This window comes from Anastrepha ludens, chromosome 5 (genome assembly GCF_028408465.1).
Source record: "Anastrepha ludens isolate Willacy chromosome 5, idAnaLude1.1, whole genome shotgun sequence".
Classification (NCBI taxonomy): Eukaryota; Metazoa; Arthropoda; class Insecta; order Diptera; family Tephritidae; genus Anastrepha; species Anastrepha ludens.
In genome coordinates, this window is record NC_071501.1 from 63,460,653 (window position 1) to 63,475,782 (window position 15,130).

The window sequence follows — 15,130 nt, forward strand, 5'->3', positions numbered from 1 at the left end:
CCAACGACTTCGTTGGCTAGGCTATGCTGTCCGAATGGACACAAACGCTGAAGGTATTCGTTGTGCTCCTATACCAGCTGGTGGTAGGAAGAGGAAGGCTTCCTCTGCCTTAGATAGATCAAGTGGACAACGACTTGGCTTCACTTGGTGTGTTAAACTGGCATCGGGATTTTTTGAACTAAAAATTATGATTTTGAGATTTATTCAGTGTTAAAAATTATGGCATAGAGTTTGCTGAAGTGAACCGCCCTCGATTTTTTGTAATTTTTTTATAAAGTTTTTTTATTTTTTTTAAATAAAATGTATTTAAAAAAGTATTTGAGGAAACGTTATACTTTTTGTACACATTTCCAGGAAAAAACGTTTTTGTAATTTCTGAAAAACACACTCTTCAATTTTTTTCATTGTTATCTTAAATTTGGGGCATTTCGATCGATTTGCATGCAAGTATAGTTCAACAGAATTCTGCTAGCTTTTCAACTTCGTATTGCACGGCGTACTTCCTCTAAGCTCTAGGACCCTTACACTTCCAAATTTTGTTTTTCCCTTCCTTTGTTCGCTCTAGATTAGAACATGAAACATTTATCTCAGCGATTTTCAATTGAGAGAGTTGAACGTGTACAGAAGGTGTTCCTTAAATATCTTCTCAGTTCAAATTGTTTATCACGAATTATGTTTCCGTTGAAGAAGGAATTTTATTAACTATTAAACTCTTTTTTTTTTTAATTAATATAATTGTCCTTACTAAGTTAAGCGCACATTAGCTTTAAGCGGTCTGTAAAAATTCCTATTATGTTTTACACTGGAAATAGGTAAATGATGCCTTCTGGTTTCATTGATTTGCTTTCCGACAATCTATAGTATCTAGGATTTATATGAGCCGTTGCTGGAAATTTCTTATTTACTCAATGCGATTGCCCAAATCGTTCTGATTTTTGTTTTAATTTCTTTCTTGCTAATATATATATATATTACTATTTTTATATATATATATATATATAATTGGCGGGTACACCCCTTTTTGGGTGTTTGGCCGAGCTCCTCCTCCTATTTGTGGTGTGCGTCTGGATGTTGTTCCATAAATAGAGGGACCTACAGTTTCAAGACGACTCCGAACGGCAGATATTTTTTAGCTTTTTTATGGCAGAAATACACTTGAAGGTCTGCCATTGCCTGCCGAGGGACGACCGCTATTAGAAAAATGTTTTTCTTAATTTTGTTGTTTCACCGAGATTCGAACCGACGTTCTCTCTGTGAATTCCGAATGGTAATCACGCACCAACCCATAAGTACTTAACATTTTCTCCGCCGTGTTTTGGCTTTCGTCAGACATAGATGGTATATTTTCACTTTCCCTCAACAAACTGCCAGGATTCTTCTAAAAAACTCGGGGAAGTTTGCATGTAACTAATGAGTCCCCACTCCACCTGTCTCTCCCTATCGTTTAGACCTTCTCTCTACATCTTTAAACTAATGGGCAATATTTCCTGAGTGGTTGAAACAAATTTCAGGTCATCGCAATTCTATTCCACTCCTCCACAAATGCGGTTAGATAGAATTTTGTATGAACATAACACAATACTAAGCCACCAGGTTTATCTCGCAAAGTTATGTTTAAAATTTATACAATTAGAATTTTTTCCGACCATTTGCAAGTCCAACCAGAAAGTCAAATAAGATACCTTTTGTTTTCGACACAATGAGGGCTTCTGACGTTTGGCCAATATTAACGTTGTATTTGATTATTTATTTCGTTACTCAGAAGCTACCTAAGGTGCTGCTTTGTACCATATTTCCACCAGTCCCACTTTCTTAAACTAAGTATGATACGGGCCATATAAAAGAATTTTGCTTTTCACCTTTTCTTTTGCTCTACGTTATGCCGCAACTTAACTGTCGTAGACTACCGCATTGAATGACTTAGGAAATGATCTTGTGCTACTTTTTCGCTTTATTACGTAATTTAATAGCAGGAGACATTAATGATGACCGGTTTATGTGGAGCTGCTCACACTCGATTGCAGCAGCTGGCTGAGTAACAAGTAACAAATATGTTGCAACAATGGCTCAGATAAGCATTAGATTGCGTGGTTGTGTGCAGCTAAGTAGTCAACGGTGATAGTCAGCAGCAAACTCCACTTTAAAGGCTACATGTGTGTAGTGCGCATGTGTGTGTTCGTGGCGGTGGCACTTATTGCAACTAAACTTGCACAGATTTGAACGCTTCCTAGTCAACGCCACCAAACGTCGCGGCGTCTTCTGTGCCAACTATTGTCAGGAGGAAGCTCTACCACTGTTTATATCTGTTTGTGTAGTTCTTTATTCGTTGCTGTTATGCAGTTTTATGTATGTGCACAACGATTTGTATACAAATTCATATTTATGCTTATAGTTCATAAGAATGTTCGTATGCGCTTTGCCTGTTTCTTTATTACATGCGTTCTCTATAGCCTTGTCACCTTAATTCAAGTCCATTTTTATAGCCCGTGCCGTTTTGCAATGCCCCTCGCCGTTTATGTATGTGTAACTATATAACTAAATGTGCACTTAAATTCATATTTGTAGCATTATAATAAAGAAGGAGAAAAAACAGTTTGTGTTGATGTGTTACCATATTGTCAATGTGTGTGTAGATGAGTATCATTGTGCACCGCCCCTTTTTCTTAAGCCGCCTTCAGCTCAACCACGCCATACTACTACTTCTCTATAATCCACGATCCACTTGCTTTTATGCTACTTGTACTTCATTTTTATTTTTTACATTTTCTCCTATTAATATACATATTATACTATTTCTTCAAAGCCATTTTATAGCCGAAACCGTTAGGCATACTCGGTATAGATATGCATTGCTTGCTTAGAAAAACTCGTATGTATGTATGTATTTCTAAAGCAGTTTGCTTATATAGATTTTGCTTTATGCCTTTTTATACGAACATTTTTTTCTTCTCCTTTTTCTCATTCCAGCATTCGGCTGTCGCTGTTCAGCGCTATATGAGGCATACATATTTCAGAAGAATATACCCAGTTTAATGCGGCTGGCCGTCCAGATGGCCACTATATGGCCGACCCCCGTTGCCACCACGGAAGTATCTCCGCGTTGCACTGCTTTGTTGCTTGACCGACCGAGCGAACAGAAACAAGTCACTGAGTAAGTTAATACGAATTGTGTTCAAATGTATGTACATACGTACGTACTTATATTAAGTAAAAATCTGAGTGCCAGCCCTGTATTTGCAACAAAACAAAACGAAAAAACAAAGATCAGCCGCCAAAAAGAATCAAAACCAAATAAAAACAAAAAAAAAAAAAAGAAAAGAAAGAGAAACTTACGCTATGAAAATAAAAATGTAAATAGGTTTGTAAGTATGTAAAAAGCTGTAACTAAGTTGTGTGGAATAAATCAAACAAAAAGTGCAAACTAAGAATTTGGTGTTTTTGTGTCGTGTTTTGATTTTCACAATGTTGTTTAACTTTTGTTATTATTGTTATTTTCTTGTTGTCCGATATTAACTGCCTCGCGTCCATTGCTGTTGGTGAATTTCATTTGCCTACGAGTAATACCGATCTACGTACATGCAGGTTCCTTCAATCGATAACTGAATTAAAATATTTAAAGTTTCTATTTGAACGGGTGGCGTGAGAGGACCGACGTGCTTGAGAAATAAAATTTGTCCCTTGTGATACAATTGCAGCAGAAAAATGGGAGGGAGAACAGGAAAGAAGATGCAGGGGATGGAGAGCTAAAAACAAAAATGTCTACACTCTCTTTGAGCGTTTGCCCGACCTTCTCTTTCTATTTGTGGCGTGGAGGGCTTGGAAGGCCCTACAGTTTTAAGCTGACTACTAATGACAAATAGTATTTTATGAGGACCTTTTTGAGAAAAGCTTCAGAAGTATACTCGAAGATCTGCATTGCCTGCCGAGGCGTGACCGCTATTAGAAAACACTTTTCCCTTCATTTGATGTTTCATGTCTGGAGATTCGTACCCGTGTTCTTCCGAATGGGATTCACACGCCAACTTATTCTGCTAAGGATGGGAAGTTAGGATTATGGAAAACAAAGAAAGAAGACCGAACGATGGCTAATCACAGTTGTGCTTCAGGCTACTGGTGAAATTCATCAGGTGGTTAATATATAGGACTAGGGGATATAATTTCTCGTCAATATCCCGTTGACAGGTGAGCCTGATTTCAAATATTTGCTTTTTGCTGATTCGAGCGAAGGCAGGGCAGACGCACAGGAAATGGCCCGCCGTCTCATCCTCCTCTTCACAAGCTGGGCAGAGTTCACTGTCTGAGATGCCCACCCTCTCCATGTGCAGTGGCCCGCCACCAGTCTAACCAATCCAAGCTGTCTGCATTCCCTTCTGCTTAATGACAGGAGGGCTTGCGACAGTCGATCGGACATGACAGGTAACATCAGTTTAGTTCATCTGCAGCTCCTTTCAGCCTGCTAAGCTCGCTTGTGGGTTGTAGTAGCCCATTTGCTAACCGTGCCTTTGATGGCCGCAGAAGCGAGTGGCAAAACTTAGCTAAGGAGTCAGAGGTCTCATTTCCCACGGTAGCCACGTGTCCCGGGACCCATGTTAGCATAAGGCTATTATGTCTACCGACATAGTTCAGCCTTGATTTACAGAACTCGACTACCTCTGATGTGGTTGGGGGGCTGTCTAAGGCCATGAGCGCAGTTTGGCTGTCGCTGCAGACACATATAGATCTGCCTCTCCATCGGTTTTCCACAACAAAGTTCATCGCTTCTTGAACCGCATACACCTCCACTTGAAGCACAGATGCATGCATTCCAAGAGCAAAGTGCAGTTTTGTCCTGCTGGATTCCACGTAGACCGGAGCCATGCTCGGTCCTGTAGCCATCCGTGAAAATACGAAAACTGTGTTTAGTGGGCTCATTTTTAGAATTTGACCACAATTGAGCCTCTGGCAGGACTACACTGTATCTCTTTTCAAGTACGACTCTTGATGGCATGGAATCAAGGGGCATGGAGAGAATCGTTGGATCGATGTCCATGCCTTCTCTGTGTTCCAATGCCTGACAGGGGCCGTCCCAGTTCCCATTGTGTTTCAGCCTGCAAATGGCCTTCAAAGTCTCTCCTCGGATGAAAGCATCAAGTGGTGGCAAACCAATCAGAGCATCTAATGCCGGGCCTGAAGTAGTCGGAAAAGCTCCGGTGCAACAGATGGCCACAGTGCGTTGTAGTCTCGATAAGGTCCCCCTGACTCCCACGAGAGAGAGTCTACTCATCCAGACCACTGATGTATAGGTGATAATAGGTCTTATCATACTATGTAGATCCATAGGACCTTGCTAGGCGAAAGAACCCACGTATTTCTATTAATCCCAGACGACACCAGCAGATCCTCCTCTGCCCGCACCGTGACGATTCTTTGTGTTGCATTGTCTGGTCTGGTCCGGTCTACACCATATCTGCTGGCAGAGCTGCATATACTGTCGAATGTGGCATTATCAAAAGCCCCCTCTATATCCAAAAAGATGCTCAAAGCGTAGTCTTTTCTGTCGGTGGCCTGCTCTATCCTAGCAACAAGGTTTTGCAGTGCCGACTCGTAGGACTTTCCGCTTTGATAGGCATGCTGAAATGGAGAGAGTGGGTGAGCCTTCAGCGACTTCTGCCGCATATGCAACTCTACTAGCCGTTCGAGACTTTTCAGCATGAATGAGGTCATGCTGATGGGTCTAAAGCTTTTGGGGCTGGTGTAGTCATCTCTCCCAACTTTAGGGATGAAAGCGACCCTCACCATCCACCACGAGCGTGGTATATAAGCCAGTGCCAAGCATGCAGTGAAGATTTTCTTCAGGGCTGCAGTCACTGATTCTATGCCTTCCTTCAACATGGCGGGATAAATGCCATCTGGTCCGGGGGACTTGTAGCCGCCAAAAGATTCGATGGCAAATCGAATGGCGGCTTCATTCACCACAGACCTGGCACCGTACCAGTCACGCCGAGAAGGTGTAGCAGCTGGCCAATGTTGCCGGCCAATGCTTATAGTAGTAAATTGCATGCTATCGAAAAGTAATTCAGGAACACCCCGAGCAGCGCACCATCATTAAACTCAGGACCTTAATTTCCGCTGGGCATCAGAGCGGTTACACAAGTGAAGAGCCAATTAGCTACTTCCTCGACTGGGGCTAATTCAGCATTGGGCACACTGTAATGGTCCGATGGAGCTCCTGGAGGAATCGGCCTCCATCAAGCCTTCTATCTAACTTAGAGCGATCCGTGAACAGATACACCAGACCCTGTTTTAGAATACTGCACCCTGCCAATACGCTTATCCTTAGCGGAGATTTTAACATCGCTTTTTGACCGATTATTGGTGGTATGGAATAAATAGGTTTATTACAAAAGACATCCCAAGAAAGAATAATTTCACCATATTCAGTAGCATTGCTTTTACTATTTTCTGAGCCTGTGTGAATAATTTTGAAGCACTGAAGTTTTGAAATTTACGAAGGAAAATTGCCAGGATAGAGCTCTAAACACGGCTAAATGCCATCGAAAGTTTTACCAAAAGTATCAACGTCGGCTCTGCGCTACCGGAAGCGTATTTATCCAGCCAAGTCCAGTCACCTCAGCAGCTTTCATCAAAAATGTAGAGGGAATGTTTTACGCTATTGCAACAACAACATCTCTAAGTGTGTACGAGTGCATCATATGACAATAAACTGATAAGTATAAGTTTTTTAGTTCCTATGTTTTTATTTTGCTTAATTTTGTTTTGATGGAATGAATATGTGTGTGTATGTATGGGCTGTGTGTTACTCGTAAATAAGCGTGCAAAACTTACCTTCACAGAAAAGCCCATTGCCGTGATAGCCGGGAAAGCAGGTACACGTGAAGCTGCCAAGCGTGTTGATGCAGTGCGCAAATACGTCGCATGGACGATATTTGCATTCGTTTTCATCTGAAAGCGTGATTTTAGAAAGCATTAGATTTTACAGTGCAGCAGCAGTGGCGTTAATTTTGTAAGAATATAATGAGTTTTGGACTGTTTTAATGTTGAGTTATTGTTGTATTTGTTTGTTTAGCTTTTTAATTTTCTTGTAAATTGTTTTGATTAACTCTGATTTAATTACTTATTAGTTAATAAGGCTTAATATTTAACTACTGCAAAGCTGTGTTAAAATAAATTTGTTAAACTGTACCGTGGTTTCACTTGCAAATTACCCTTCTGTTGTTGTTTTCTTAATTCGTTATTATTGTGGCTCTTAAGGCTCTTGGTAATTTTATTAACGTTAGCTATTTAGTTCTTCAATAGTATTTGTGCTATGGCGCTAAGTATATTAAATACTTAAATTATTATGTCTATGGAATTTTAATTTAACTAAGGTCTTACCTTTCACATCTTGGGTAACCATTTAATTGGCACATTACGTTTTAGAGCAAAAGAGCATTTTCTCTTTATTTTTAATTAGCTCGGTTTTAGGTGATTTAATTATTATAATTATACATATACTAGGCCAAATTACAGGTTCTATTAGAAATTAATTAAAAGTTAACACACGAAAATTAAAATTAAACTAAAATTAAAACTCATACAGTAAACTTACGTTAAACTCGAAAATTTCGATTTTAGATAACTTCACTAGAAAAAAATTTAAATCTACGTAATACTCAACCTTGTCTTTTTTAAGCTTCGACTGAATTTTTTTTTTGAAAGCAAATTAAGTTTTCTGAATTTTATGTTAGATAAACTGATTAATGTTTTTTTCTATTAAATTTGTCTGAAATGGGTTAATATCACTCAAAAATATGCGCAGCAGCAAAGCCATAGATATTAATGAATAAATGAATATTAATGAATAAATAAATCATTTTTGAAAAAATACAAAATTCGCGACACTTTTTGAACACACCTCGTATATATCGAAATATTTCTATATGCAAGAAAACACCTAGCATGTCAACAAAAAAAATAAAATTCGAGTTTTGAGCTATTTGGAACTTGCAAAATTCAATGGGCTATAAGGTAGAAATACTCGAAATGCTTCTAAAAATTCTCATTAAACAGTTTGAATTTTTGTTAAAAACTAATTGTATTTTTTTTAATTTATACAAAGTTTAAAACTTGACTTTATAGGAGTGTTGTACAGAAACGAGCTAAATTAAATAAAAATATATTTGAATCAAATAAGAAACAAATAAATCGTGAAAACTTGTCAATAAGTCCCTACGTTATAGTTATTTATCGCATTACATAAATATTTAGTATTATATATATATATTTTTTATTTATCATATCAGTGGTAAAAATATAAGGGATTAGCGAAACCCTGGACATTAATTCATCAGCAGAAAATAAAAAAAAGTGTAAACAACTGCTGGTGTGAGCTTTTGGTTGGCTTAAGGCTGCAAGATTAGTGTCATGTAAAGATCAACAATTGATCTATACATATATAAAACTAGCAATTACATCCTTTATGAGCTGGATCAGATATAAATATCTTCTATTTCCTTGTATCCAATACGAGTGGACCGCGTCAAGACGGATTTTAAACAATTTTTGGCGGAAGAAGATTCAACGTGGCTTTACGCGAGATTGTTAAGCTAATTTCAGTAAGCAACTTTTACGGGAAGAGCCCTTTAATTTGTTGTTTCTCAAGCAAACATTTACAGGTATGTCTTACAAAAAACAAATGTATTGTATTTTGTTAGGAAAAAATTGTAACCTAGAGTGGAGCACCCCGAAAAATTTGAAAATTAGTAAAAAATCAATAAAAGCTCATGAATACGAAAACTATTGAATATTTCTAAATATAGGTAAATGATGTTTGTTATGTAATGAAAGAAAAGCATAATTTTTCTTTCGCTTTTTTCAGCATCAGCAGTTGACTTGGACATTTTTTTTCTGGTTTGTTTCCAGAAGAGAAGATCTTTTCTTGAACCTTTTTCACTTTTTAGGATGACTTGAGTTGTCGCATCGATCATAATGCGATACAAGTGGTACCAGAGCAAAATTTGTATGCATTTAGGTTTGCAATTTGTTGGTCTGATTGTCAAAATTTCAATCGGAATGTAATCAAATAAACAAACAACATTAAAAAATTAATAATTGGTTCGTGTAATTCAATAACGCAGTGAGGTGATTTTGAATCACTGTTTAGAAATCCCAACAAATAATAATAAAATGCATTAACATTAATTTAAAACCAGTTGTGTGACGATTTATATTCATAAAAATGAAAAATTACCATTAAATATTACAAAATTTCCACTTAAGGTTTCCAGCCATTTTTAGGAAACCACCTACAGTTTTCCAGCAACAAAATTATTTCCAAAACATAAACAAAAAAAATTGCATTAACTTTAGAAAAACTATAATTTGGAAATTTTTTTCGCCTTGTATGAAATGCCTGCCTGCTTACTTCGAAGCTCTTTAACTAAGGATGTGCCGTAGCTATTTACGCTATTACTTTCAAGTTCAACTTAGTTTCAAGCAGTCCACTCAAGGTGGCATTAATATAATAACCGCGTAATTTGTTGAAATATTCAATCAATAACACTGTGTGAAACGGTACTTTTATGAACACCTGCCACAAGTTGTAAGTCTAGTAATGCTGAGGAAATGCTAAGGAAATGCTGTGGCTCAAAATCTTATAATAGGTTCTTGTTAAAAAATATTCTTTTTTAGATTAAAATGATTTATTTTTCAATTAAAAAATTAATTTTGAAGCTTTTGTTATTAAGTTTAGTCGCAAATTTTACATTTTTTTACGTTTTTATCAGAATCTACATAAATATATATATAATATATAAAATATCTACATCTACATTTATATAAAATATTGCACACTGGCTGCCGAGGTCTACGGTTGAGTTTTATGAAATATAAAATTGTCTAATATAAAAAGTTTGAAGTATTTCAACTTAATTTTATTGTTAAGGAATTATTTTAATATTATATAAGGTAGTAGATTGAGTTTTAAGCTTATTCAATTAAGTTAAGATTTTAGTTACAATTTTAGAATTAAAAAAAATTAAGTAAAAAATTTCATTATTAATTGTTTTCGTTACCAGAAAGCCATTCGTTATATATACTTATATTTCTAATTAATCTTGACTTCCTTTACCTAATTCGATAACAACTTTTGTTGGCAATTAAAAATATTTGTTTTTTGCTTTACTTCTAAAAATTAAAAATCCAAGAGCATTTTAAGCTTTATACAAAGCCTAATCGAAGAGAATCCTTTTCCACCGATTCGTGCCGCTAACAAACTTAACAATAAATCTTAATTACTTTGCCAACAACTATTACACAATACAATGCAACACAAGTACAGCTGACGCTTATTGGTATAGAAAAACTCTCATTAGAAAGATATTCGAATTTATCGCTCACTCACCTCGTTCACTACAATTACAACCGCCAAAGCCGTCGTTACAATGGCAGACGCCATTTAAGCAAACACCATTCGTGCACTGAGTGCCATCCTTATCACAGTCATCTGAAATTAAGTGAATTCAACGGAAATTACAATTTAGCACCGTAAAAATTTGTACGTGTATGTGTGTGAACGCAATATTATTACTACTTTAAGGAAAACCATGTGCAATAGAAAGAAAAAAAGCATAAAATAATTTTGAAACTATTCAAGTACTAAATCCTCTTTTTACACTTTGACACTTGAATTTAATCTCTTTTGTGTTGCTTTGTTGTATACACTTCAATGTGAGAATAGAGATTTCAAAGCGATTATTTGCGGTATTCTACAGTAAAACCCGCTTTAGCTCAAATACTTTAATATCCATCCGATATTCGCACCACGTGATTGGCTTGGGGTACTTAGCCTATGCAAAATTTTGATTAAAAATAAACTTTATTGCATTAATTTTTATCCGACAATTTGAAAAAGGAAGCATGGAATGATACTAGGTGGAAGGGAAGGTGGGATGTAACTCCGTTTTAGTAAATTAGGCCCAACTTAAATTAAAAATTGAAGCCCAAACTGAGGTGCATGTCACAAACAGATGATGCACAGATCAATTTAGGAAGAAACCTCCGGAAAATGCGCATTGCTATTCTGCGACACAGTCAGACTTTAAGGGTATGTCTGTAAAAGTTCTTGAGTGCATAGAAAAACTAAATTTACTAAGAACACCCAGCTGCATGCGGCTTATATGGATCCCAGGACACTTGGAAATATCTTGAAATGATGCGGAGAATGCTTTGGCTAGTCAGACTGGGATATCTTTACGAATAAGTCACGAATTATTTTTCGCCATAAGACAACATATCATTAAGGAAGACTTAGAAGGAATCGCTAAGACAAGAATCTGTAAGGTTACGACAGGCTACGAGGAATAATCCTCCCAAAATACAAACTAAAAATGCTGACTGGCGTTCTCACTGGTCATTGTAAATGGCATAGCTTTCTGCACAGACTTAAAATATGGTACACCAGCTCCTGTTGTTTCTGCGATAATTCTCGGAAACTCCAGCCACCTTATTTTCGAATGCAATGCCATAGCGAAGAAGAAGTAGGCCTTTCGGCGTGATACGGTCTGAAAAAAGGCACATACGTTCCGCTAAACTAAGCTGCATTCTAGGCGTATCGAGGAAACTAAATTTGAATGAGGTATTGTAATGCGTAGACGGCACAACTGCTATTATTCCAAACAATTCTTCTAAATTTCAATTTGAATTTCTATCACTAGTAGTTAAAGACCTAATCCTTTTGCAGTTAGGAATATGCCCACTAAGCTTTTAGCCATCCGTAAGGAATCTGAGGGTATCTTAGCTGCTGAGAATTAGGGACGTTGAATTTAGTTGTGAAATGCCCTGTTCTTATTTTTCTTTATATGTACCCTTCAACTATCTATTTCTGGGCAGGGTGTTTTGTTTTTTATTACTTTTTTTTTTAATAATTTGTTGTGTGCGCTACTTACTTGTGCATTTGAGCTCCTCTTTCAGCTCATCGGCACCGAGAAAGCAATCTCGCCTGCCGTCGCATACTTTCGATAATTCGAATAATTGTAAATAATCTGTAGACTCATTAACTTGACAGCCAAAATAGCCATCTTCGAGATTTAGAAAAAATACTTCGCCACCAAAACGGCTATTTTTCAAATGCGCTTGGTCCGATCGTATTGTTTTGATTTGTGAATGTACCTGCAAGGAGAAGAAAAAAGAAAACAAAAATGAAATATTGTTAGTATAAATAATTTTTATAGGTTTTTATGTGGCCTTGCAATGAAATATACGTTTAAATAAATATTTATAATATAAGTACACATAAAATGCAGCATACACTTGGATAGCTTCGGGATTTTATATGTGCTGTATACAATACAGTAACAAAAACGCTAAACAATAGAATCTTAATAAATTACGAGTAAGTAAATTTAATAAGTGCTTTGATCAAGGACAACCAAAATTAGCCTTTTCACACATAAATTTTACCTTTCGAAGTAAAATTTGTTAAGCAGTAAATTATGATTTTGAATTCGTTAAACATTTAACGCGATCATTAAATTTTGCTTCAGAATAAGATTTTAAGCTTTACTCGTTAGCAAACCAGTGTCTCTTATATATATATTTTCACGGCTAAACTGTTTACGAAATTTGCAAGAAAAGGTAAGTGAGGCCAAATGTTGCCCTACCTCGCCTTCCAACACAGAGAACACTTCTCTTTTGCTCTGCTACTAACAATAGTTACCTATTCCTTTTTCCTTTACTTTTTGCGAAGCGCGTGGCATAAAGGTTACTCTCTACTGAGCCAAATGTTCGAGAGGGTATAGGAATTTCAGGAATGATAGAAAGAAGATTGCGCCCAGAGATTACGTGACGTCACGTTTGCTGAGTTGTGCAGTATTGCCAACCATTTGCTCTTCGCAATAAATTTAGTGCTTTTTTATACCGAAAATGCGAAAATTTTGAAGTTTCGTGTTTGTTTCTTTTTCTTTTAATTTAAAGCTACCGAAACTTTAGGTTAAAAAAAACTGTATTATTATAAATACAAAAGAAGGTTAAAAAAGGCCACTCTGAGAAGATTTTAGTGCTAATGAAAGTTAGTTGGTTTTTATAAAATTTGATATTTTGAAAGTGTGAATTTAATTTTTTGGTCCCTTTAAGGTTATGGAAGAATATTAAATGTCCCCCTCTCAACTCTTCTTAAGATTGAAAACTTTTTACACGTTTTAAAAGGCGTTTGAATTTACTGAATGCGGATTAAAACCATAGAGGTGTAGTCGTTTCTTCCGGCCATCAATCCTTAGTGGGACATAGGGCATCAAGAGGTGTATTCATTATAAAAATAAGCAACAAAATACCAGAAAATACTAAAGAAACCATACTGACATTTTTACAAAAAGAGTACCTTATCTAGTTACATAACCTCAAATATAGGAAAAAAGTCGTTCCCTTAACAAAAGAGTCTCGCTTGACAAAAATAACTTATAAATTAAATTGTACATAAGCACAACACATTTATTAAAAAAAAACGCACATTCTAAAAACAACCTGCCACGCATACAAAGTTCTTTAAGTAATTCAATAAAAAATTTGGTGTTTTATTTTCTTTAAGTGGGCATTTTAGTGCGTTTTTATATCCAAAGCTAGGCAACACTGCAGTAGCGAGAGAGAGATTTGACTGCCGAAAGCAGAAGAACACCAACAACACCTGCTCTTGCGTTTTGTGACTCGACGCCAAAACAAAAAAGATGCTTACGCCATGCGGACTGAGTCCTTCACATGAGTTGGTTGAGAGGAAGGAAACCGATGGACTTATTATTATTATGCCTATGACTTACAAAGGATATCAAATAGCATGATTTTCGAGCAGAATATGTAGTTGCTGGGCCACTCCGAACTTTACAACATTGCTGTTTACTAAACTTTACCAATCCGGCTCAATATTTTTTAATTAACACTGATTTAGCAAACTAATTATCATATTTCTGTACGTTTGTATATTGCGAAATATGAAGTACTATAAAAAAAAACTGATTCAAAAGTAAAATTCATCTTTCAAGGACAACTGACACTCTAACTAAAACTAAACTCTAAACTAAGTGGAGTTGACTAAGAACACGCCCCTAGTATTCAGTTATGTAGGTGTGAGGTATTTAACGCTTTCGATCCGAGCGGTACACATGCATGTATGTACCAGTGTTATGTTACACACAAAAATTAATGATTTTCTTTCTCAGGAGCTGTAAGTAATAGTAATATATGGTACCTACACTAGCACCATAATCAATCGAATGAAACTGGTTTTGTCATACCGAATGAAGCGTAAAATTTTGCGTATAGTTTAAAATTGTTTTTGGTAGATCTTTTTCTCCTGGGCGATATTTACGACCTGCTCTTTAACATCAAAAATGCTTAACTTAGACGTAATTAGCTGTTACAGCATCGGCACCATAAACAACATTCACAATTTCCGCAGCCTGGCTTCCATTTTCGCCTTTATGAAAGAAAAATTGTAAAATATACCGAATTTTCTCTTTGTTGACTTCCATTGTTCAGACCCTGTAACACTGAATGAACTGAATGGAACAAACAAAAAACAGGAAACAAATAATTTTAGTGTGAAATGCCACATTGACAGCGATTATAAACTTTAAACTGTTTGATCGATACTTTACGTGATATCGATCACTACATCCATTTACCGAGAAAGTAATGTATTTTTTTCCCCAAACTAATATAATATCTTTTATGAGCTGAAATTAATGTGATTCAAACTTATCTACATTTATTTATTTTTTTATTAATGCAAGTACTGAAGCTTTTTAAATCTATGCTTTTTTATTACTTGGAGGTTTTAAAATGTTCGGTTTGGTTTCAGCTCGGCCTCGGCTTTAAAAATCGATGTTCGGTCGTTTTCTCCATGTAAGCATTCCCATTTTATAAAAAATTAGTAGGTGCAGAGCCGTGCTAAGTTAATGGAATGTAGGCAAAAATCGATCCTTCTATACAGTTCACCCTTAGTTGATTAAGATGAGTATAATCGCATGATTAACTGAGATTTATAGGATTTAGCGACGCAGCTCGAGTCACTGCACATTTTTCTGTCGTTAATAAGAACGCAATTGTATAAAATATAACCTCAGTGTACCAAGCTGGGATTTGTGAGTAGAACTGGCAGACA

General features: G+C 36.2%; 1 protein-coding gene across 20 annotated transcripts in view; it reads right to left on the minus strand.

Annotated features, from left to right (window-relative positions):
- The window catches only part of LOC128865361 (uncharacterized), a 243,725-nt gene that overhangs the window by 137,015 nt on the left and 91,580 nt on the right, over nt 1-15,130 (minus strand). For 19 of the 20 annotated variants that reach the window (XM_054105639.1, XM_054105638.1, XM_054105629.1 and 16 more), the window contains exons 3-5: nt 11,925-12,147; nt 10,382-10,483; nt 6,826-6,942 (exon numbers count right to left, since the gene is read on the minus strand). In XM_054105639.1, the coding sequence (XP_053961614.1) occupies nt 6,826-6,942; nt 10,382-10,483; nt 11,925-12,147 (442 nt within the window). The remainder of the gene's footprint in view (nt 1-6,825; nt 6,943-10,381; nt 10,484-11,924; nt 12,148-15,130) is intronic. The other variant, XM_054105628.1, reaches the window with a different exon arrangement.